Raw genomic sequence first — 24,067 nt, 5'->3', positions numbered from 1 at the left:
CACATTTCCAAAAATTATTGGCAGACAGTACCAAAGTGGCATCAATTTCACCACAGTAGAAATAGTATAGTAGGGACCAACAGTTCTTCCACTATGCCCAATCCAGCAGATGTACTCCCATCCAGGAGTGTTCACATTTAAACAATTGAGGGCCTTACACCACATACGTATCAATTTCACCACAGTAGAAATAGTATAATAGGGACCATCAGGTCTTCCACTATGCCCAATCCAGCAGATGGATACCCAACCAGGAGTGTTCACATTTCCAAAAATTGCTGGCAGACACCACAAAAGTGGCATCAATTTCACCACAGTATAGATAGTATAATATGGACCGACAGGCCATCCACTACGCCCAATAAAGCAGATGGACACCCAACCTGGAGTTTTCACATTTTTTAAAAATGAGGGCCTGACACCATCGAAGTGGAATAACTGTCACGAGAATAGAAATAGTATAACTGGGACCAACATGTCTTCCACTACAGCTAACCCAGAAGATGTAGACCAACCATGACTATTCACATTTCCACAAATTTGTGTTAACATCAGCATCAGCAGCCACAGTAGGCACAGAAGCTACACTAAATATATCACAGACTGCAGTTACTTGACATTAATGCATCACAGTAAAAAAATGCAATATCACCTAGTCTGTACAGGCTGCGATTGAGGTGCAAGAATCCTTGGAGATCCATGACTTGTTCATCTTGATGAAAGTTAGGCAGTCTACACTTTTAGGGGACAGCAGGCTGCGCTTATCCATCAAGACACCACCAGCACCGCTGAAGACATGTTCTGAGAGAACGCTGGATGCCGGACATGATAAAACCTCCAAGGCATGTGAGGCAAGCTCAAGCCACTCATCCATTTTGGAAGACCAAAATGTGAAAGGGTCCAAATCCTCCCTGATGGTATTGATGTTCAGTTCTAGATACTCCTGCACCATCCTCTCCATTCCTTCACCACGTGTAAGACTTGGATTCTGTTGTGTTGGTGCATGAGCTGGTCTAAAAAAAGCATCAAAGGACTCATAGAAAATGCTTCTTCTCCTTCTGCTGCTACTAATGTTTTAGCTTTCACAAATTGACGTGCCGGAGGTTGGAAGTCTAGAGCTGGGAGGCAAACTGTGTGCTTCACTGCTGCCTTTGGGAAAAGATCTCTTAAAGTTGTGCAAAAGTGTGTTTTGATACTACGAAAAGAAATATATCTTGGTACCGTGTTAGCCAGTAGATAGAAAAATGGGACAGTTTCCATCCAAAACACATAAAAAACTCCATTGTCTACAGCCAAGCCATCAGATACAATCGTATATATTCCAACCCAATGGATAGAGATGAACACCTGGGTCGCCTCAGAAAGACCTTTTTGAATCAGGGCTACCATCCAAGAACAATTGAAAATCAGATCACAAGAGTCACCAGAATATCAAGGAATCACCTGCTACATTACAAAACTAAAGAAGAAAATAACCGGGTACCTCTAGTAGTCACCTACAATCCAAATCTGGAGCTGCACGGAAATTACAACCTTTACTGCAAAAAGATGCCCGCTTACAATCCATTTTTCCAGACCCCCCACTACTGTGTTTTAGGCAGCCCCCAAATCTAAGAAGCATCATTGTCAAGAGCTCCCTGTCCTCTCCAACAGCTGCAGGTACCTTTCCTTGCAACCAGGTATCAACCACTGAGGACTCTCAATTCTAAATATTTTGATACTCCAGCATTCACGGGTCTCTTTCCAGGGAAAGGCTTGATTCCTCTGTCCCCTCCCGCCAACTATGAACAACAGAGAGGGGAGGATTATCCTCGTCATCTGACAGTTGCTCGCCCATTACCACTTCCTCCTCCATTTGTTCCTCGGTTTGTCTGATATCACCAGCCCCCCTCGATCACATTAATCCACCCTCCCTTGGCACCCGCCTATGTGACGACAGTCTGGAACTTAGAGACAATGGTATCCCTTTCGCATTCTCCTCTGCTTCCTCCTTTTCTTCCGGGATCACCATCTCCTCCTGCAGGCTATTGAAAGTCTGCTCCAGCATATAGCTGACCGGAATAGTGATGCTGATGATGTCGTCGTCAGCCCCAACCATTTTAGTAGCCATTTTGAAACTGTGCAGAAGGGTGCAGAGGTCCTTAATCTGTTCACATTCTGTAAACGTGATATGCACCACGTCCCTACTGCATTGGCCCAGGCTATACGACATGTATGCAGGGTGTGAAATGGGAGCAGAGCCGAAGGGTGCGGGATGGGAACAGAGCAGAGCAGCAGGGTGCGGGATGGGAGTACAGCAGGGTGCAGGACGGGATCAGAGCAGAGCCACAGGTTACAAGACGGGAGCAGAGCAGAGTCACAGGGTGTGTTACCCGAGCAGAGCAGAGTGCAGGTTGGGAGCAGAGCAGAGCTGCAGGGTTCGGGACAGGAGCAGAGCGCAGGACAGGAGCATAGCAGAGCCACAGGATGCATGATGGGAGCAGAGCGTGGGACGGGAGCATAGCAGAGCCGCCAAGTGCAGGACGGGAGCAGAGCAGAGTGCAGGACAGAAGCAGACCCGCAGGGTGCGGAATGGGAGCAGAGCAGAGCTGCATGGTGTGTGCGGGATGGGAGCAGAGCAGAGCAGAGCCGCAGGGAACAGGATGGGAGCAGAGCAGAGCCACTGGGTGCAGTAAGGGGCAGAGCAGCAGGGTGCGGTACTGGAGCAGAGCAGAGCTGTAGTGTGCAAGATAGGAGCAGAGCTGAGCCACAGGGTGTGAGACTGGAGCAGAGCCGCAGGGTTGGAAGCAGAGCAGAGCCACAGGGGCAGGAGCAGAGCCGCAGGATGGGAGCAGAGCTGCAGGATGGGAGCAGAGCAGAGCCGCAGAACAGGAGCAGAGCACGGGATGGGAGCAGAGCAGATCCAAGGGATGGGAGAAGAGCAGAGCGTGGGAAGGGAGCAGAGCAGAGGTGGGACGGGAGCAGAGCAGTGCCGCAGGGTACAGGACAGGAGCAGAGCCGCAGGGTGCAGGACGGGAGCAGAACAGAGGTGCGGGACAGGAGCAGAGCCACAGGGTGCGGGATGGGAGCAGAGCAGAGCCTCAGGGTGCTGGATGGATGCAGAGCAGAGCCGCGTGGTGCGGGATGGGAGCAGAGCAGAGCCGCAGGATGGGAGCAGAGCCGCGTGGTGTGGGATGGGAGCAGAGAAGAAGTTGGTTGGGAGCAGAGCAGAGTCCCGGGACGGGAGCAGAGCAGAGCCACAGGATGGGAGCAGAGCAGAGCCTCATATTTGGGAGCAGCACAGAGCCATGGGGCGAGAGCAGAGCCACGGGATGAGAGCAGAGCCGCAGGATGGGAGCAGAGCAGAGCCGCATGATGGTAGCAGAGCAGAGCCGCACGATGGGAGCAGAGCTGCAGGATGGGAGCAGAGCGCGGGATGGGAGTAGAGCAGAGCCACGGGATGGGAGCAGAGCAGACCGCAGGATGGGAGTAGAACAGAGCGCAGGACAGGAGCAGAGCACAGGACAGGAGCAGAGCCGTGGGATAGGAGCAGAGCAGAGCGGCAGGGCACAGGACAGGAGCAGAGTGGCAGGGTGCAGGACTGGAGCAGAGCAGAGCTGCAGGGTGCGGGATGGGAGCAGAACCACAGGGTGCGAGATGGGAGCAGAACAAAGCCACAGAGTGTGGGACGGGAGCAGAGCAGAGCCGCATGTTGTGGGACGGGAGCAGTGCAGAGCCGCAGGGTGTGGGATGGGAGCAGAGTCGCAGGGTACGGAATGGGAGCAGAGCAGACACAAGGATAGACACAGCAGGGTAGGAAAGGCTTCAGACATGGATACAAACAGGTTCAGGCAGGGACTTAGTTCACACAAGGTCCGACACAGGAGCAAGTTCAGGATGAAGGATTCAGGCCTGGGTACATAGCCCTCAGGGTGACAGAAACAAGACAAACAGCTAACAGGAACATACCTGGGTATACAGCCCCCAGGGTGGCAGAAGCAAGAGCAGGGACAGGACCTGGCAACTCAGTAGCAGAACACAGACTGAGAGAGAATGTTGCTCAGGCATCTTCCTATTGGTGGAGATGCCTTAAGTACCCGGTACTTCTTGGCAATAGGCTGGTGACACAATAGGAATGTGCACATTGTCTCTGTAAGACTAAGAAAGTGCAGGTGCTGCTGCCCTAAGCATACAGCCAGAAAGTATGCACACAGCAAACAGAGGACATAAGGTTCTCAGCACAGAGCAGGCAGAGGTCAGAACACACAGCATGGCCCGGAGTGGTGAGTAAGTTGGTGTATCAGCCTGGAGGGAGATGGGAAGCCATGCAGTGATGCTGACAGGGATGTTACAATTATGTTCAGAGAAATAGTGATTGGGCTACGTAAAAAAGGACTTTGATTAGGGAACGTGATAGGCCACCCTAAATAGATGTGTTTTTAGGGAGCTCCTAAACTGTGTAAGTTGTAGTTTATTCTAATTTCTTGAGGTAGAGCATTCCAGTGAATTGGTGCAACTTGGGAGAAGTCTTGGACATGGGAGTGGGAGGTACGGATCAGTGCTGATGTTAGTCGAAAGTCACTTTCATAGCAAAGAGAACGGGTAGACTGATAAATAGTGTTGAGCGATACCTTCCGATATTTGAAAGTATCGGTATCGGATTGTATCGGCCGATATCCGAAAAGTATCGGATATCGCCGATACCGATACCCGATACCAATACAAGTCAATGGGACACAAATATCGGAAGTGATCCTGGATGGTTCCCAGGGTCTGAAGGAGAGGAAACTCTCCTTCAGGCCCTGGGATCCATATTCATGTGTAAAATAAAGAATAAAAATAAAAAATAGGGATATACTCACCCTCTGACGCACCCTGGTTGTAACCGCTGCAACCGGCAGCCTCCAGTCCTAAGAATGAGCGAGTGAAGGACCTTCGATGACGTCGCGGTCACGTGAGCGGTCACGTGAGCGGTTATGCGACCAATCACAAGACCGCGACGTCATCGCAGGTCCTTCACTCGCTCATTCTTAGGAACGGAGGCTGCCGGTTGCAGCGGTTACAACCAGGGCGCGTCAGAGGGTGAGTATATCCCTATTTTTTATTTTTATTCTTTATTTTGCACATGAATATGCATCCCGATCCCGATTCCCGATATCGCAAAAATATCGGAACTCGGTATCGGAATTCCGATACCGCAAATATCGGCCGATACCCGATACTTGCGGTATCGGAATGCTCAACACTACTGATAAACAGAAATATATGCTACTATTTGGGCACATGGCAGGCCTCAGAAGGGAAGGAGCACTAATTGAATTCTGGAGCTCAATTTTGTCTGGAATTGATTGCAGATTCCATGTGTCATTTGAGGAGTGCCTGACATGGCAAAACAGCAGAAACTCCCCACAAGTGACCCCATTTTACAAACTAGGCGGCAAATTCATCCAAGGGTTCATTGATCATATTGACACCACGGGTGTGTCATAGAATTTTATACCATTGGGCAGTAAAGAAAAAATAATTACACTTTTACCACCAAATATTTCTTTTAGCCCCAGATTTTACATTTTCACACAGGGAAATGTATTAAGTAAAATATGCACTCAATTTTTGTATTCTATTCCATTTGTTTGTTTCCAAGTTTTAAAATAAATAACAAGCCATTTTCTTTACACTGTGTTATGTATTGCAGCCCTTGAATAAGTGTCTGTTCATAGCATGTAGAAGTTTTTGCTGCTTTCAATAATAACGGATGCAAAATGTAAACCAGACTGATCCCAGTATAGTCAGTGGGGCTCTGACTTTGTTTGTATCTAATTTGTAAAAAATCCTTTTTTCACTTTAATTTTGTTTTTCAAAAAACTGAACTAAGACCCTGATTAGAGCTATGAGTCACTTACTAAGCTGAGTTTTGCCATTTCAATCAGTGTTTTATCAGTAGCAGATTAATCAAAACCTTGTTGAATTTTGCCAACAAGCTTTTGAATTCACTCAATAAAAAATATTTTAGACTAAGCCAGAAATGCATTGCTGTCTTCACTTTTTATGAATTTTTGTCCTCATAGGGCTGATTTGCTGCATAATCCACTGTCACTCATCTATCCCACAGAATTGGTTCACGTGCACGCTGTTGTCATCAGTCATCGATGGGCGTCGGACTCCTTCTTCATGACTGACACGAGGGCCACCTTCCTTGAACTTCTCTATCCATTCATACACACTTCTTCCCAACAAAACAATTTCTCCATACTGTGCACAAAGCCGTTCATAAATATAATACCAGATAAACCATTAGACCACAAAAAATGAATTACTTGCTCTTTTTTCCTGAAAATTACAAGTGTGGAAACCATTGTTTCTCACACCACAGCCACACATTCAAACCTGCACAGCAGAGACTATGGAGACAGAGACCTCGTAAGGAAAGAACTGAAAAGACAGTACAGCCAACAAAATTTATGATATAATCCAAGTATGGAAAATGTTTGGCTCACCCTCGTTTCTTGGTAAAAAGTCCCAAACTAGGCAAGGCAAGCAGTGGCTGCACTACATTCTGTCAAGCCATTTGTACTACTAAAGTTATTATTTTATAATTATATTTATAATGTAACTACAGGTATCTAGTTTATGAGACAAGGCCTCCTGTATTTATTCTTGCAGGAGCCTTACTTGATTTTCTCGAAGATGCATTCCTTGTTATAATTTACAACTTTGTTTTATATTTTGATCCTGCAGGTTTAAGACTGAAGTAAATTATGACACACTGGAGGTGAGGGATGGAAAGTCTTATTCTTCTCCATTAATTGGGGTCTATGATGGCACGCAGGTTCCCCAGTTCTTGATCAGTACCAGCAATTTCCTCTACCTCCTCTTCAGCACTGACAAGAGCCACTCCGATGTCGGTTTCCAAATTCGCTATGAAAGTAAGCCTTATCTTTATGTAATACTTACATGCTGGACCATAATATCCCTTACAGTTGTGTGAAAAAGTGTTTGCCCCTTCCTGATTTCCATTTCTTATGCTTGTTTGTCATACTTAAATGTTTCAGATCACCAAACAAATATAAATACACACGTGGTCAAACTTGTTGGTACCCCTCATTTAATGACAGAGAAACCCACAATGGTCACAGAAATAGCTTGAATCTGACAAAAGTAATAATAACTAAAAAATCTATGATAATGAACAAATGAAAGTCAGGCATTGCTTGTAAACCATGCTTCCACAGAATTTAAGAAAAATAAATCTCATGAAATAGGCCTGGACAAAAATGATGGTACCCATTTGCATGGTTCTTAAATTTCTGATTAATATGTGCAACTGTAGTCACAGGAACATCAAGCTGCTTGGAGATGGTCTTATAACCTTTACCTTTAACATGTTTGTCTATAATTTTCTTTCTAATCTCCTGAGACAACTCTTTCCTTTGCTTCCTCTGGTCCATGTTGAGTATGATACATACCATGTCACCAATCAGCACAGTGAGTATCTGTAGCCCTATATAGAGGCCCAGTAACTGAGTCCAAGATTGTAGACATCTCTGATGTTAGTTAGTGGACACACTGTGATTTAACATGTCCCTTTTGTCACATTATTTTCAGGGGTACCATAATTTCTGTCCAGGCTTATTTCGTGAGTTTTATTTTTTTTTTAATTCTGTGGAAGCATGGTTGACAAGCAAATAGAACTCATTATCTTTCCCCCATCTCAGTTAATCCCCCCCAACGGACCTATCCATTAAAGGGACTCTGTCACCTGAATTTGGCGGGCCCTCTGTCCAGTCCAATGGGGGGAGTTTCCTCAGCTTTTATTCACCCCTTCCTTTCCCGCTGGCCGCAATATTTTCTGGAATTTCCGTCGGTTTCCTTCATAGTTCACGCATGCGCAAAGCAATCTTGCCTTGCGCACGTGAAGTATGCTTCGCCCAATTGCGGGCAAAGCCAAAAAGCATTAGTGCGCATGCACCGGCGCACTATGTCCCGGAAGTATTTCGCTGTGTTCTGGGACATAATGCGCCGGCGCGTGCACACTAATGCTTTTCGACTTTGCCCGCAGTTGGGCAAAGCATACTTCACGTGCGCAAGGCAAGATTGCTTTGCACACGCGTGAACTACGGAGGAAACTGATGGAAATTCCAGAAAATATTGTGCCCAGTGGGAAAGGAAGGGGTGAATAAAAGCTGAGGAAACACCGCCCATCGGACCGGACAGAGGGCCTGCCAAATTCAGGTGACAGAGTCCCTTTAAAGTAAATGGCTGCCCACTCTCCCCAGTCCCACAAGCTCACTGCCTCAGGGTTATCCGTGACACTGATCTTTCTTTCAAACCACATATACAAGCCCTTTCCACTTCCTGCCAACTTCAACTCAAAATTATTTCCCGAATCTGTGCATTCCTCAACCAAGAATCTGCAAAAACCCTAGTCCATGCCATCATCATCTCCCGCCTTGACTACTGCAACCTCCTGCTCTGTGGCCTCCCCTCTAACACTCTCGCATCCCTCCAATCTATTCTAAACTCTGATGCCTAACTAATCCACCTGTCCCCCCCGCTATTCCTCGGCCTCTCCTCTCTGTAAATCCATGCACTGGCTCCCCATTACCCAAAGACTCCAGTTCAAAACCCTAACCATGACATACAAAGTCATCCACAGCCTGTCTCCACCATACATCTGTGACCTCGTCTCCCAGTACTTACCTGCACGTAGCCTCTGATCCTCACAAGATCTCCTTCTCTACTCCCTTCTTATCTCCTATTCCCACAATCGCATACAAGATTTCTCCCGCGCATCAACCCTACTCTGGAACTCTCTACCACAACACATTAGACTCTCACCAATCATTGAAACCTTCAAAAATAACCTGAAGATCCACCTCTTCTGACAAGCCTATGACCTGCAGTAACCACCACTCGACCAAGCCACTGCACGACCAGCTCTACCCTCGCTTATTGTATCCTCACCTAACCCTTGAAGATTGTGAGCACTTGCGGGCAGGATCCTTTCTCCTCCTGTACCATTATGACTTGTATTGTACTGTATTTGTTTTTATTATGTATACTCCTCCTCACATGTAAAGCACTATGGAATAAATGGCGCTATAATAATAAATAATAATATCTGACTTTCATTTGTTCATTATCATAGATTTTTTAGTTATTATTACTTTTTCCAGATTCAAGTTATTTCTGTGACCATTGTCATTAAACGAGGGGTACCAACAGTTTTGACCATGTGTGTAGATCTCAGTTACTTTGTTTCTCATTTGCTCCAGAATTTATTTGGATTGCGACTTGATGTCTAGCTTTTGAGGATCGTTTGGTCTACTTCACTTTGTCAGGCAGGTACTATTTAAGTGATTTCTTGATTGAGAACAGGTGTGGCAGTAATCAGGCCTGGGTGTGGATAGGGAATTTTAACTCAGCTTCCTAAAGATGTGATAAACCAAAGTTACTTTATGCTTTAAGGAGGGGGGAAATCACTTTTTTCACACAAATAGGGCCCTGTAAGTTTGGATTACTTTTTCCCTTAATAATAAAGACCTTGATTTAGAAACTGCATTTTGTGTTTACTTTTATTATGTTTGTATAATATTTCAATTTGTTTGGTGGTCTGAAATATTTAAGTGTGACAAACATGCAAAAGAATAGGAATCATAAAGGTGCAAACATTTTTTCACACAACTATACAGTATATACCAATTTTACTATAATCCAAAAATAAGTGCATTTCAGCCTGGCTCCAAATTGCTATGTTCTTTGCTGATTTAGTGTCTGCTCTATTGATGAAAGATAAAAGCAGAACCAAGTTGCTTCAATTTCATTAAAAATAATTATCCTTACCCAGTGAAAAGAATAAAAATGGAGGTTGGACTATCAGGAAATGTTCATTTGTGTAGGCGTAAGCTCAGCAGGCAGGGCAGAGCACCCCACAAATATAGAGATTTTGGCGTCATTGTGTTAGCTGGGCTGTTGCTCGATGTTTGGAGAGCTTAAATCTATTAGAAGCTGTTCCGCACTCTGCAGACTGATCATCTTTATTGATTTTCTTTTACCATAACAACTGAAGTAATGACTTCTGGACAGCATTATTGAATAAGAAAGCTGCTTTTATTTCGCCCTAATTTCGATTCTTTTTCCTTTGCTTTGAATGAGAGCTGCCAAGTGACTATTTCCCAGAATTCTCTTCTGATCCACAGTGTGGGCACATTTCGGTCTGTTCCCTGCTAAGTAAAGTTATGGATATAAATGTGTTGCTGAATTAACTCATCAGCTATTATTTAGTATTGTTCCTGCTTCGGTGCTGACAAAATGATCAATCTGTTTATCTCTCCGAGGGTGAGTCAAAAATGATCTGCACTTTTATTTTAATCAACTTCCAGAAAAGACAAAATCATAATTTTTCAACATACTCTCCGTTTTTTAACACACTTTGTCCATCTGTCATCAAGCTCTTGAATTATCTCATTAAAAAAATATTTTAGTCTGAGCTACGAGCCACAAATGTATCGCTGTCTTCACTTTTTAATCTGGTGGGAATCTTCCAACTGAATCGATTTAAGTGCATGCTCAATGGTGTGATCAGTCATGGAAGGGCAACCTTCTCCTTCCTCATGGCTGACATCTGGGCGAACCTTCTTGAATGTCTCTATCCATTTGTACACACTTCTTTCCAACAAAATGTCTTCACCATCCTGTGTATGAAGTCTTCGATAAAAACAAGCATCAGACACACCATGAGACCACAAAAAGTGAATCACTACATGAAGCTCTTCTTTTGTGAAAATCTCAATTGTGGCCACCATTGTTTCTCACAGGACAGTCACAAATTAATTGAGATCTGCACAGCAGAGATTATGGAGACATCAATATCTTAGGGAAAGATCTGATAAAACAGTGTAGTCAACAGAAGTGTTAATATAACCTTAATGCAGAAAATTTTTGACTCACCCTTGTATATGGTATTTTTTGTCAAAAACTCTAGATCCTTAACCTAGTGTGGCAAGCCGTACATAGAAACCATGGCTGTATTGCACGCTGACATACCATGTGTACTATTAAGTGTTCAATTATTATTTGAACCCTGCTTTGTTAAACCATTCTTTACATGAAAGTTACTCTTTTTCAACACCAATGCTTAGCCAAATATGTAAAAAAAATTAGTTCTGTGTCAGTCAAATAGCTAAATATTAGCGATTCAGACTGTGGGATGACATACTGTATGTATACCCTTTAAAGCTGCACAGGAGCCTGGTTAATTAAGGGGCCCACTGACACCTTAAAAGAAGTTTTTGACTGTCTATTAAATTGCATATAAAGTACATAACTAATGAATTTCATAGCTTATAAATAATAGGGAATTTTTAGAGGTACATAACAGGGCACTAAATGATGAGATATTGGAGAGTAAGGAGGCCATATTCTGTTCTTGCAAAGTGGCCCTCTCCTGTCCATCCCTGCTTTGGAAAACTATATATATAGATGAAGTCTTTGAATCTATTGCTCATTGACACATATATTTTTGCCTTGTAGTATACACTATAAAGGAACAAAATATTATAATATTTCCTAACAAGACGGAAGTAACTCTAATATGTTTCTTTAGAAAGTGAACAGCAATTTTTAATTAATTCTTCCTGTGCTTCCTAAGTGTTCTGCCTTGGGATAACCTTGTGAAGACCTGCCCTAGAAAATAGTTAAAAACATTCCGGTTATGACTACATCTACACTGACAGCAGCTATACTAATTTCTAATTAATGTATTTCCTAGCTTCAAGACATCTGGTACGAAAATGTGACTTTTCCTTGCTTGTCAGCCAAGATTTTAAGTTACTTGATATCTAGATTACTTTATAGATACTGAAGCTGCGCATAAAAGCCCCTAGATATAAAGAAAGACCATCATAATACCTCATCATCTTCAACTTTCAGTTTCACACAATATATACAGTTCTTGCCAACCATGATTATACAAGAAGCAGATTTGCTTCCGAAGCATAAAAGATATATGATATCTTACCCTTGTATATAGAAGACTTTTTACCAGCTTTAGTAATGTGCCATTATGCTTTTACAAAATTTGAGTTGTTTGTCTAGAAGTAAATTAAAATTGCTAATAAAAACAGAATTGGTGCAATCAACAAACATCCAGGACAAAAATATTGATGATTTATTCATAATGGGTCATCAATATCAGATGGGTGGGGGTCCGACACCTGGTGCCCTCTTCCGACATCCAGCATACTTCTGAGTTCTGCAGATTGGTCATGATGACATGATGAGGAAAAATTCTCCATGCTTATAGTACTGGAGCTCTTTGTGATATGCACAAATGAAGCTTCATGGACCCAATAAAAATAAGAAAATACAATTTCTTATAGTCTATCAAAAACGCCTTTATGTCGTTTACACAGATAGAAAATATTTTATAGTCTTATACTGTGTCATTTGTCTTTAAAACAATACTCCTGGCTGAAAAAAATGAAATTGTGTTATAAGTAATAGTATTGATGTAGACCTGGTCCCTGCTTGTTTATATACAGAGAATACTAATGGTATAAAAAAATGGCCAAGGAGGTTATATGAAAAAGAGCAAAAATGTCACAGTAAGGGATCCTTGTTGTTATAGTGAGCGTAGAGGTTGCAGTTGCACTCGTGCAATGGAGCCTTGTCGGCCCAAAATAGTCCCATGTGAAAAGACCTATGTTTTGAACCCCTTCACGATCTTAGGCGTATAAAAACATCCAAGGTCAGCGCCTACTGTTTGCTGCGGGCTCCAGTAATGAGCCCGCAACTTTTACGGCACCTGTCAGTTGATTTCATCAGCTAACATGTGCCCCTATCAGCCGCGGGTGGAATCGCAATCCAACAACAGCTGTTAACATGTTGAATTATGCTGTCAATTTCTGATAGCTGCATTTAACATGATTGCGCCAGAAGCGCATCACGAACCCCACCCATTGGCACCCGTGTCACATGACCGATGGGTTGGCATGCAACCCGGGGTCTGCAGGAGCAGGTGATTATAGCAGGTGATCATTTTAGCTACACACAGCAGGACTGCAGCCCTGCTATGTGTAACACATGTGACTGGATTGTTGCACCTCCTAGTCTCCCATGGAGACTATTGAAGCTAGTAAAAAAAAGTTTAAATCACCCCCATTTGCTTCATTCAAAATAAAACAATAAAAAAATACACCTATTTGGTATTGCCACTTTCAGAATTACCCTATCAATATATAAAAAGAATTTATCCGATTGGTTAACGGCGTAACAAGAAAAAAAATCAAAACACCAGAATTATAGTTTTTTTGGTCGCCACAACATTGCATGAAAATGGAATAACGAGCGATCAAAAGATTATGTCTACATCAAAATGGTATCAATAAAAATGTCAGCTCGGCATGTAAAAAATAATCTCTTGTAAAGAGGCTGGAGGACACCTAGTGGATGGGAGCTAAACCTGAGGTAATGCTTTAGTACATATAGGATTAGAACGGGTTAATCGGCCATGACAGGTTGATTATGAGCAGCTGTAGAGTTGGGACAGGCAACTGCAGGCCATATCTCAACCCCTGGGTGGAGAACTCAGCCAGGCGGGCTAATCAGCACTATTGGACTTACTTTATGATTCACTTTGTGAAATTCTGTATTTAAGTGTCACTGTGATATGATGTATGAGAACTGAAATAAACCAGCAGTACTTTAACTAGAAATAGTTCCTGTGATACCTCAGATTTCTCCCAAGTGAGTAGCATTGTTACACTCGTAAAAATAAGGCAGAGCAAAGGAAAGTGATATATGTGTTTTGAATGGGGAAATATTGACTTATATACAGCCCAAACTGTTCTATTTGTGACATTATGTACATATGTTATAAATTTAGCTATACTTTGTATTTTCATTGCATTTCCATTGACTATTCATACATACTGCCATGTTAGTGTGATAATGATGATGATGGTAGTACAAATCTCATTGATTTTATTTTTTCATGCCTTCAGCTGTAAAATTGCAGTCAGATCACTGCCTTGATCCAGGAATTCCAGTCAATGGTCAGAGACATGGCAATGACTTTTACGTTGGAGCCCTTGTGACTTTTAGCTGTGATTCAGGTTACACTCTCAGTGATGACCAAGCCCTGGAATGTGAGCCGAACTTCCAGTGGAGTAGACCGCTGCCCAGCTGTGAAGGTATGATTTGACATATAAGTATACATGAAGACATACAATTGTGCATGGATGCATATGCCATAGTCTGGAGCTTGGCAATTTTAAACATTTCAGTATAAGATTTTGTGAAAGCTCTGCACAATTTAGTGATAAAACTGGATTGATTTCCCCCTATCCTAGGAAATATATTATTACAGATTATGGTAGTATAAAATAGCAAAAATAAAAAAAATGCAAATGCGCTTATAGCCCATATATTGTTGATAGGTAATATTTATTTAGTTCTTGTTATTTATTACATATATTTCATCTTAATATAATGGAGTCTTCGGCCCTTTAATATGTCACTAATTTGGAATGGTATTCTCTTTGCAGCTCTTTGTGGAGGTTATATCCACGGATCAAGTGGAACAATATTATCTCCAGGTTTTCCTGACTTTTATCCTAATAATCTAAACTGCACTTGGACTATAGAAACTTCACATGGGAAAGGTAAAAGCTCATATTTCACATGTTTCACATCCCTGTTTTGAAAAATATCTATTTTCTCCTCTGTTTCTCAGCTTATACCAATAAACACTTAGGGGCTGTTTCATGAATGATGCCAAAAAACTAAAATGTTGCAATTTTTTTTTGCAACTCTTAATTGTGTAAAAATATTGCGAATTTTAGTGTTTTTATGTCAGACCTGTACAGCACCACCAAAGTTTTGTAAAGTGGTCAGAACTCAGCCATAGAAGACATGGCAGAGCTTATTTGCCAAATTATAATTCATGCCATTGAAGAGGATAGAAATGTACTCCATTATCTACAGGTGTGTTCACATTAAGTATTTTTGCTGAGTTTTTGGAGCAGAAACCCCCAAGCTTTTGAAGAGTTTTGAGTTTTTGAGAAGGTTTTTTGGGAGTTGTAAGAGGAGCATTTCTTTTCTTGATCAAATTTTGAAGGGTTTCAGAAGAGTTATTTTAAATAAGCATTTTATGCAGCTTTTTGAGTTGACAAAGTTTAGTCTGGGACTGATTTCATTAGGCTCTATTTCAAAGAAGTGGTATGCACATTTTTTTTCCACCAGATATTTTAAAAACCTCTTAAAAATGCTCTAAAAAAAGCACACAAGGCAAACGGAATCCACATGAAAAAGTGAATATAGCTTAACATTCCAAAAACTTTCATGGATATTAGTATGTTTAATCATCATCCAAAACTAGGAAAATCTAGATGAAAACTCTGTTATCAATGTCATTAGAAATCTTTATAATACTTTAGCATTCTTCCAAAAAAGGAAAGAATGAAAATTACATTAAAATAACATTGCGCTCAACATGAGTTAGTTTTAAAAAAAAATGTATACAGTATATCTCATGAATCCTTACTTTACTGTGAGGATTTTCAGGGATTTCTAATATTATTGTTTATTTTTAAAATAGGTCGTCAATGTACCAACAACAGCAACTGTATATACTGTAACTATGAATGTCTCTGTCATGGTCTTGAAGCTCAGTCCTATTTAGCCTTGTTCACTAGAATAGGCTGAGTATCAAGCCCATCAGCCACTTGTTAGTATGTTGTGGTGCCTGGATAAACTATGAATCCTTCACTGCAGCAATCATGCACTGATGACCTATCCCGATTTCATGGCTCTTTGATATATACAATAGATCATCTCTATAGTCCATGCCGCCATACCAAACTATGACTATATCTGCATTTTTCATTTTCAAATAAATGGTCATTTTTACATTTTTGGTTATATTTTTCTATATTTAAATTTAGTCTTAATATGTCAGTATTTCCTCAGATGCAGATGCAGCCTCTTCTCTTCCAACCCATAGATTTTTCATATAAGTATCAGTTCTGATCACAGTTAATAGTGTAATCCTCCATGGCTTACAGAGGAAGCATCCACTAACAGGACTGCCGCCATGCTACGTTCATAGCATACTGAACCTTGGTACTCTGCACTATTAGCGTAGTGTGAGGGTATTCATTCCTTATGAATAATCACTATCATACGCTATTCCTGGCATGCAGTGCAGCCATCAAGGTAACTGCAGCCATATTTGTATATTATATCCATTTTATATACAGTATGAATAATATACTATAGTAAATACATATACTAGATTTCTCGAAGAACAATTCAACATAAGGAGATATGCAAACTCAGTTGCAATTCGGACACCATGAAGGGCTCTGAATAGTTATGAAAGGGTATATGTCTATAGCATCATATTGTATCTTATTGTATGTTATTGTTATGTGCCAATAAAAGAAGATTTAAACATAAGAAGGTTTAACTGAATATAATGTATGAATTTAACCTAAATTTAAGAGTTCCTCTATACTGAGGGGAGAGATATTTCATCCAATATATTCGATAATGAATAGTCTTAAAGATCATCCCATTTCAATGAACAAACTAATCATTCGTGAGAGATAAAAATGGCATTTATCATTTAATGCTGTCACATAACAGTCTTTCTAAGACACTATTGCTAAACCAGCCATCATTTGTAACTCCTGGGCCAAATCACGCAGACTTTCTTATTTGCTGAGATCTTTTGTTAATAACGAGGTGGAATGCAATTGCTGTACCCGAATCTATACCAATGACTGTATTCTCACCCATCAGGTGTATTCTTCACCTTTCACACCTTTCACCTGGAAAGCGGCCATGATTTTCTGCTCATCACAGAAAATGGTAGTTTCAGCCAGCCACTAAAACGTCTCACTGGCTCAAGACTACCGACTCCCATTAGTGCTGGATTATATGGAAACTTTACAGCTCAGCTTCGCTTTCTCTCAGATTTTTCCATGTCCTATGAGGGATTTAACGTCACTTTTTCAGGTAAGGTCACTTTTATTAATGTGTTGCAATCATCTATAATGCTTTAAGGTTTCCTGTTGTGAATTCTGTTCTCGAGCTCCCTCCTGTGGTTATGAATGGTACTTCGGTAAGTTCTGTTTATGGACTCCCTCTGGTGGCTGTGAGTGGAGCTGCTGGTTCTGAGATTCCTTCTCCAGCTGATCTTGTTCAGGCCTTGGCTGGCTGCTCTATTTAACTCCACTCAGATCTTTACTTGATGCCAGCTGTCAATGTCCTAGTACTGGTTCAGTTCTCTTGGATCTTTCAGATGACCTGTCTATTTCAGCAAAAGCTAAGTCCCTACTAGCTTATTTGTTACCACTGTGTTTTTGTCCAGCTTGCTATTATGATTTAATCTTGTTAGCTGGAAGCTCTGGGATGCAGAGTGGCACCACCGCGCCGTGAGTCGGTGCGGTGGTTTCTTTTGCACACTCTGCGTGGTTTTTGTTAGTTTTTTATGCTGACCGCAAAGATACCTTTTCTATCCTCTGTCTGTTTAGTTAGCCTGGCCTCCTATGCTGAAACCTATTTCATTCCTGTGTTTGTGACTTCCATCTTAACTCACAGTCAATATATGTGGGGGCTGCCTATTTCTTTGGGGAATTTCTCTGAGGCAAGGTAGGCTGTATTTTCTGTCTTTAGGGGTAGTTAGAGCTTAGGCTGTGAAGAGGCATCTAGGCAGAGTCAGGAACGCTCCGCGGTCAGCAGAGATCCCACTTCCCAGAGCTCGTCCTGTATTGCTAGTTTGCTCATCTGGTCATTTCTAGTGCTCTTAACCACCAGCCAAACATAACAGTACAGCTGGCCCACAAAGTGTTAATGCATCTCAATAGAGGGATAAGAGAAGTTCTGAGACCATTTTTTTTCTCTGCAGTGTGTTTTGTATTTCTTTTCCCCTTAACCTCTGGGTGGTTCAGGACACAGGTGTAGATATGGACATTCAAGGTCTGTCCTCTTGTGTGGATCAACTCACTGCACGGGTACAAAGCATACAAGATTATGTAGTTCAGAACCCGATGTTAGAACCCAGAATTCCAATTCCTGATTTGTTTTCTGGGGATAGATCTAAGTTCCTGAATTTCAAAAATAATTGTAGACTGTTTTTTGCTTTGAAACCCCGCTCCTCTGGTGACCCCATTCAGCAAGTAAAAATCATTATTTCTTTGCTATGTGGCGACCCCCATGACTGGGCATTTTCCCTTGCGCCAGGAGATCCTGCATTGCCGTAATGTAGATGCATTTTTTCTGGCGCTTGGATTGCTTTATGATGAACCAGATTCAGTGGATCAGGCAGAGAAAATTTTGCTGGCTTTGTGTCAGGGTCAGGATGAAGCGGAGGTATATTGTCAGAAGTTCAGAAAGTGGTCTGTGCTTACTCAGTGGAATGAGTGTGCCCTTGCGGCAATTTTCAGAAAGGGTCTTTCTGAAGCCCTTAAGGATGTTATGGTGGGATTCCCCATGCCTGCTGGTCTGAATGAGTCTATGTCCTTGGCCATTCAGATCGATCGACGCTTACGTGAGCGCAAAAATGTGCACCATTTGGCGGTGTTTTCTGAGCAGAAGCTTGAGCCTATGCAATGTGATAGGACCTTGACCAGAGCTGAACGGCAAGAATACAGACGTCAGAATGGGCTGTGTTTTTACTGTGGTGACTCCACTCATGCTATCTCTGATTGTCCTAAGCGCACGAAACGGTTCGCTAGGTCTGCCATCATTGGTACTGTACAGCCAAAATTTCTTTTGTCCGTTACTCTGATTTGCTCTTTGTCGTCCTATTCTGTTATGGCATTTGTGGATTCAGGCGCTGCCCTGAATTTGATGGACTTGGAGTTTGCCAGGTGCTGTGTTTTTTTCTTGGAGCCCTTGCAGTATCCTATTCCATTGAGAGGAATTGATGCTACACCTTTGGCCAAGAATAAGCCTCAGTACTGGACTCACTTGACCATGTGCATGGCTCCTGCACATCAGGAGGATATTTGCTTTTTGGTGTTGCATAATCTGCATGATGTGGTCGTTTTGGGTTTGCCATGGCTACAGGTCCATAATCCTGTATTGGATTGGAAATCAATGTCTGTATCCAGTTAGGGTTGTCAAGGGGTACATGGGGATGTCCCATTGTTGTCCATTTCGTCTTCCCATCCTTCTGAAGTCCCTGAGTTCTTGTCAGATTACCGGGATGTATTTGATGAGCCCAAATCCAGTGCCCTACCTCCTGATAGGGATTGCGATTGTGCTATTAATTTGATTCCTGGTAGTAAGTTTCCGAAGGGCCGACTGTTCAATTTATCTGTGCCAGAACACGCTGCAATGTGGAGTTATATAAAGGAGTCCTTGGAGAAAGGGCATATTCGCCCGTCGTCGTCACCATTGGGAGCAGGGTTCTATGTGGGTAATCGAGAGTTGTTGGCTATGAAGTGGGCGTTTGAGGAGTGGCGACATTGGCTTGAAGGAGCCAAACATCGCGTGGTGGTCTTGACGGATCACAAGAATCTGACTTATCTCGAGTCTGCCAAGCGGTTGAATCCTAGACAGGCTCGATGGTCGCTGTTTTTCTCCCGCTTCAATTTTGTGGTTTCGTACCTTCCGGGTTCTAAGAATGTGAAGGCTGATGCCCTTTCAAGGAGTTGTGTGCCTGATTCTCCGGGAGTTCCTGAGCTGGCTGGTATTCTCAAAGAGGGGGTAATTTTGTCTGCCATCTCCCCTGATTTGCGGCGGGTGCTGCAGGAGTTTCAGGCTGATAGACCTGACCGTTGTCCAGCGGAGAAGCTGTTTGTCCCTGATAGATGGACTAGTAGAGTTATCTCTGAGGTTCATTGTTCGGTGTTGGCTGGTCATCCTGGAATCTTTGGTACCAGAGATTTGGTGGCTAGATCCTTTTGGTGGCCTTCCTTGTCACGAGATGTGCGTTCTTTTGTGCAGTCCTGTGGGACTTGTGCTCGGGCTAAGCCCTGCTGTTCTCGTGCCAGTGGGTTGCTTTTGCCCTTGCCGGTCCCGAAAAGGCCCTGGACGCATATTTCCATGGATTTTATTTCGGATCTTCCTGTCTCTCAGAGGTTGTCAGTTATCTGGGTGGTTTGTGATCGCTTCTCTAAGATGGTCCATTTGGTACCTTTGCCTAAATTGCCTTCCTCCTCTGATTTGGTTCCATTGTTTTTCCAGCATGTGGTTCGTTTACATGGCATTCCGGAGAACATCGTGTCGGACAGAGGTTCCCAGTTTGTTTCAAGATTTTGGCGGTCCTTTTGTGCTAAGATGGGCATTGATTTGTCTTTTTCTTCGGCTTTCCATCCTCAGACAAATGGCCAAACCGAACGAACCAATCAGACTTTGGAAACATATCTGAGATGCTTTGTTTCTGCTGATCAGGACGATTGGGTGTCCTTCTTGCCTTTGGCTGAGTTCGCCCTTAATAATCGGGCCAGCTCGGCCACTTTGGTTTCGCCTTTTTTCTGTAATTCTGGTTTCCACCCTCGTTTTTCTTCAGGGCAGGTTGAGCCTTAGGACTGTCCTGGTGTGGATTCCATGGTGGACAGGTTGCAGCAAATTTGGACTCACGTAGTGGACAATTTGACATTGTCCCAGGAGAAGGCTCAACGTTTCGCTAACCGCCGTCGCTGTGTTGGTCCCCGACTTCGTGTTGGGGATTTGGTTTGGTTGTCGTCTCGTTTTGTTCCTATGAAGGTTTCGTCTCCTAAGTTTAAGCCTCGTTTCATTGGTCCTTATAAGATTTCTGAAATTATTAATCCTGTGTCATTTCGTTTGGACCTTCCGGCTTCTTTCGCCATCCGTAATGTGTTCCATAGGTCGTTGTTGCGGAGATATGTGGCTCCTATGGTTCCTTCCGTTGATCCTCCTGCCCCGGTGTTGGTTGAGGGGGAGTTGGAGTATGTGGTGGAGAAGATTTTGGATTCTCATATTTCGAGATGGAAACTTCAGTACCTAGTCAAGTGGAAAGGTTATGGTCAGGAGGATAATTCCTGGGTAGTTGCTTCTGATGTTCATGCTGCCGATCTTGTTCGTGCCTTTCATTTGGCTCGTCCGGAGCGGCCTGGAGGCTCTGGTGAGGGTTCGGTGACCCCTCCTCAAGAGGAGGGTACTGTTGTGAATTCTGTTCTCGAGCTCCCTCCTGTGGTTATGAATGGTACTTCGGTGAGTTCTGTTTATGGACTCCCTCTGGTGGCTGTGAGTGGAGCTGCTGGTTCTGAGATTCCTTCTCCAGCTGATCTCGTTCAGGCCTTGGCTGGCTGCTCTATTTAACTCCACTCAGATCTTTACTTGATGCCAGCTGTCAATGTCCTAGTACTGGTTCAGTTCTCTTGGATCTTTCAGATGACCTGTCTATTTCAGCAAAAGCTAAGTCCCTACTAGCTTATTTGTTACCACTGTGTTTTTGTCCAGCTTGCTATTATGATTTAATCTTGTTATCTGGAAGCTCTGGGATGCAGAGTGGCACCACCGCGCCATGAGTCGGTGCGGTGGTTTCTTTTGCACACTCTGTGTGGTTTTTGTTAGTTTTTTATGCTGACCGCAAAGATACATTTTCTATCCTCTGTCTGTTTAGTTAGCCTGGCCTCCTATGCTGAAACCTATTTCATTCCTGTGTTTGTGACTTCCATCTTAACTCACAGTCAATATATGTGGGGGCTGCCTATTTCTTTGGGGAATTTCTCTGAGGCAAGGTAGGCTGTATTTTCTGTCTTTAGGGGTAGTTAGAGCTTAGGCTGTGAAGAGGCGTCTAGGCAGAGTCAGGAACGCTCCACGGCTATTTCTAGTTGTTGTGATAGGATTAGGGGTTGCGGTCAGCAGAGATCCCACTTCCCAGAGCTCGTCCTGTATTGCTAGTTTGCTCATCTGGTCATTTCTAGTGCTCTTAACCACCAGCCAAATATAACAGTTTCCCCGGGGATGAGCAGAACATGCCAAGTTGTGTCTTAACTCAGACAGCATGTAACTTGGATCTTGGATTCCTAGACATGACGACAAATAAATTGACTGGTATTAGTTTTTTAAAAGAAGTTTTGTGCTTGACATCATATTATTGATTTCAGTGATGGCTGTCAATCTTTTTGACAATTGCATTGGTTTCAAATGTGCAAGGAACTGGACATACTGCCCACATTCCCCCTTGAAGACACGTGTGTTGTTGTGATGTGATATGATGCATTATAATGTTTGCCTGTTAATGTTTTGTTAAAGGAAACGTTCGTTAAAGGGAACCTGTCACCAGGTTTGGCCAATATAAGATACGGTCATCACCTGTCAGGGCTTATTTACAGCATTTTATAATGCTGTAGATAAGCCCCCGATCCCACCTGAAAGATAAGAAAAATAAGTTTTATTATGCTCACCCAGGGGGCAGTGTTGTCCGATGGGTGTCACAGGTCCAGGTCCGGTGCCTCCCATCTTCTTATGATCGCTGCCCTCCTGCTTACATCATGGATCCCTGGCATTGCACTTCTGTGCAGGTGTACTTATCTGCCCTGTTGAGGGCAGAGCAAAGTACTGCAGAGGACAGGGGCTGGGCCTCTCTGACCTTTCCCAGCACATGCGCACTGCAGTACTTTCCTCTGCCCTCAACAGGGCAGATAAGTATGCCTGCTCAGGTGTGCATTGCCGGGGAGCCATGATGCAAGCAGGAGGGCAGCGATCATAAGAAGATTGGACGCATCGGACCTGCGACACGTATTGGACCGGACAGCCCACGGGTGAGTATAATAAAACTTAATTTTCTTATCTTTCAGGTCGGGTTGGAGGCTTATCTACAGCTTTATAGAATGCTGTAGATAAGCCCTGAAAGGCGGTGGCCATATTTTACATCGGCCAAACCTGGTGACAGGTTCGCTCTAAGTAATGCATTCGATATCTACTGTACATAGCTTCTACCAAGTTGTTGTTTGTTAAGACTGTTATTGTTGATTGGTGGTCTCCCTTACTGAAATTTACAACACCTGGTCTTGGCCAGTCGAAGTCATCGGCATCATACGGCCTGCAAGGATATAGCTCTCCGCAGCACAAGCCCACATACCCAGCCAGGAGTACCTTGCCCCGCTCCACATTACACTTGTGTTAAAATAGGACAAATATTCTAATTTCTTCAGCCTTGTATACTTGTGCCACTTGCCAGAAGATCTTGAAAATATAACAACAAAAAAAACAATTTGGATGAAAACGTCAGGTAAACGTAATCTAGGAGCTTCATGAAAGCCAAAGGTGAAATACACTGAAATCAAATGACTTTTACTGTCCGTGTAATGCAGAAACATGCTCAGTCTTAAAAGGAATTTGGGTATACAGGTGATAGAAATGTTAAACTAGTCCTACCCATATGCCTCATATTAGTGGTCTTTTTGTTGAAAAAACATATTTTATTTCTTTATGCTAATGATTTCTTGCAGTCTATGGGACGTACGCTGACTGGATGAAATCCCGGCCTCCTTATCTTCATTATAATATCACCCCCTCCCATGCCATGGGATGTACAGCTTTGGCGCAGGAATCCTGTGCCTGCGCCCTACACTCCCTCCACAATCAGTATCTTTTCCTCTCTTCTATGGGCAGTGTATTCAGAGATGTTCTGCGCAGGCCCTGACAATTCACTGCAACTTCGGCTCCAGTAAACTCCGGCATGTACACATCGATAAGGTGTTTTCCCCAGTTCCTCCCAGCATAGCTATTGCTAGGAACAATGTGTATATACAGGTGCTTCTCGCAAAATTAGAATATTATCAAAAAGTTGGCACTGTGGACAGGTGCCAAGTCCTGCTGGTAAATGAAATTTCCATCTCCAAAAAGCTTGTCGGCAGAGGCAAGCATGAAGAGCTCTAAAATTTTCTGGTAGACGGCTGCACTGACTTTGGTCTTGATAAAACACAGTGGACCTACACCAGCAAAAGTCAAGTATAGAGATGGCTAGCACACGACTGAGGGAAGTAAGATGCTAGTGAACGAGAAATAATCCCATCAATACGTACAAGTCTATAATCACTGCACACTTAATAATTTATGCTTCAAGAAAAAATGCGTTTATTGCACGTGAAAAGGCGACAAGTAC

The 24,067-nt window shown here is 43.0% G+C and overlaps 1 protein-coding gene across 2 annotated transcripts in view; it reads left to right on the top strand.

The window, feature by feature from the left end:
* CSMD2 (CUB and Sushi multiple domains 2) overlaps positions 1-24,067 on the top strand; it is a 1,405,803-nt gene that overhangs the window by 1,078,551 nt on the left and 303,185 nt on the right. For both annotated transcript variants that reach the window (XM_077296071.1, XM_077296070.1), the window contains 4 exons: positions 6,718-6,905; positions 13,983-14,171; positions 14,526-14,642; positions 16,783-16,998. In XM_077296071.1, the coding sequence (XP_077152186.1) occupies positions 6,718-6,905; positions 13,983-14,171; positions 14,526-14,642; positions 16,783-16,998 (710 nt within the window). The remainder of the gene's footprint in view (positions 1-6,717; positions 6,906-13,982; positions 14,172-14,525; positions 14,643-16,782; positions 16,999-24,067) is intronic.

Source organism: Ranitomeya variabilis, chromosome 3 (genome assembly GCF_051348905.1).
Source record: "Ranitomeya variabilis isolate aRanVar5 chromosome 3, aRanVar5.hap1, whole genome shotgun sequence".
Lineage (NCBI taxonomy): Eukaryota > Metazoa > Chordata > Amphibia > Anura > Dendrobatidae > Ranitomeya > Ranitomeya variabilis.
The sequence above is the reverse complement of the archived record's forward strand: the minus strand, read 5'-3'. Positions and strand labels throughout refer to the sequence as shown.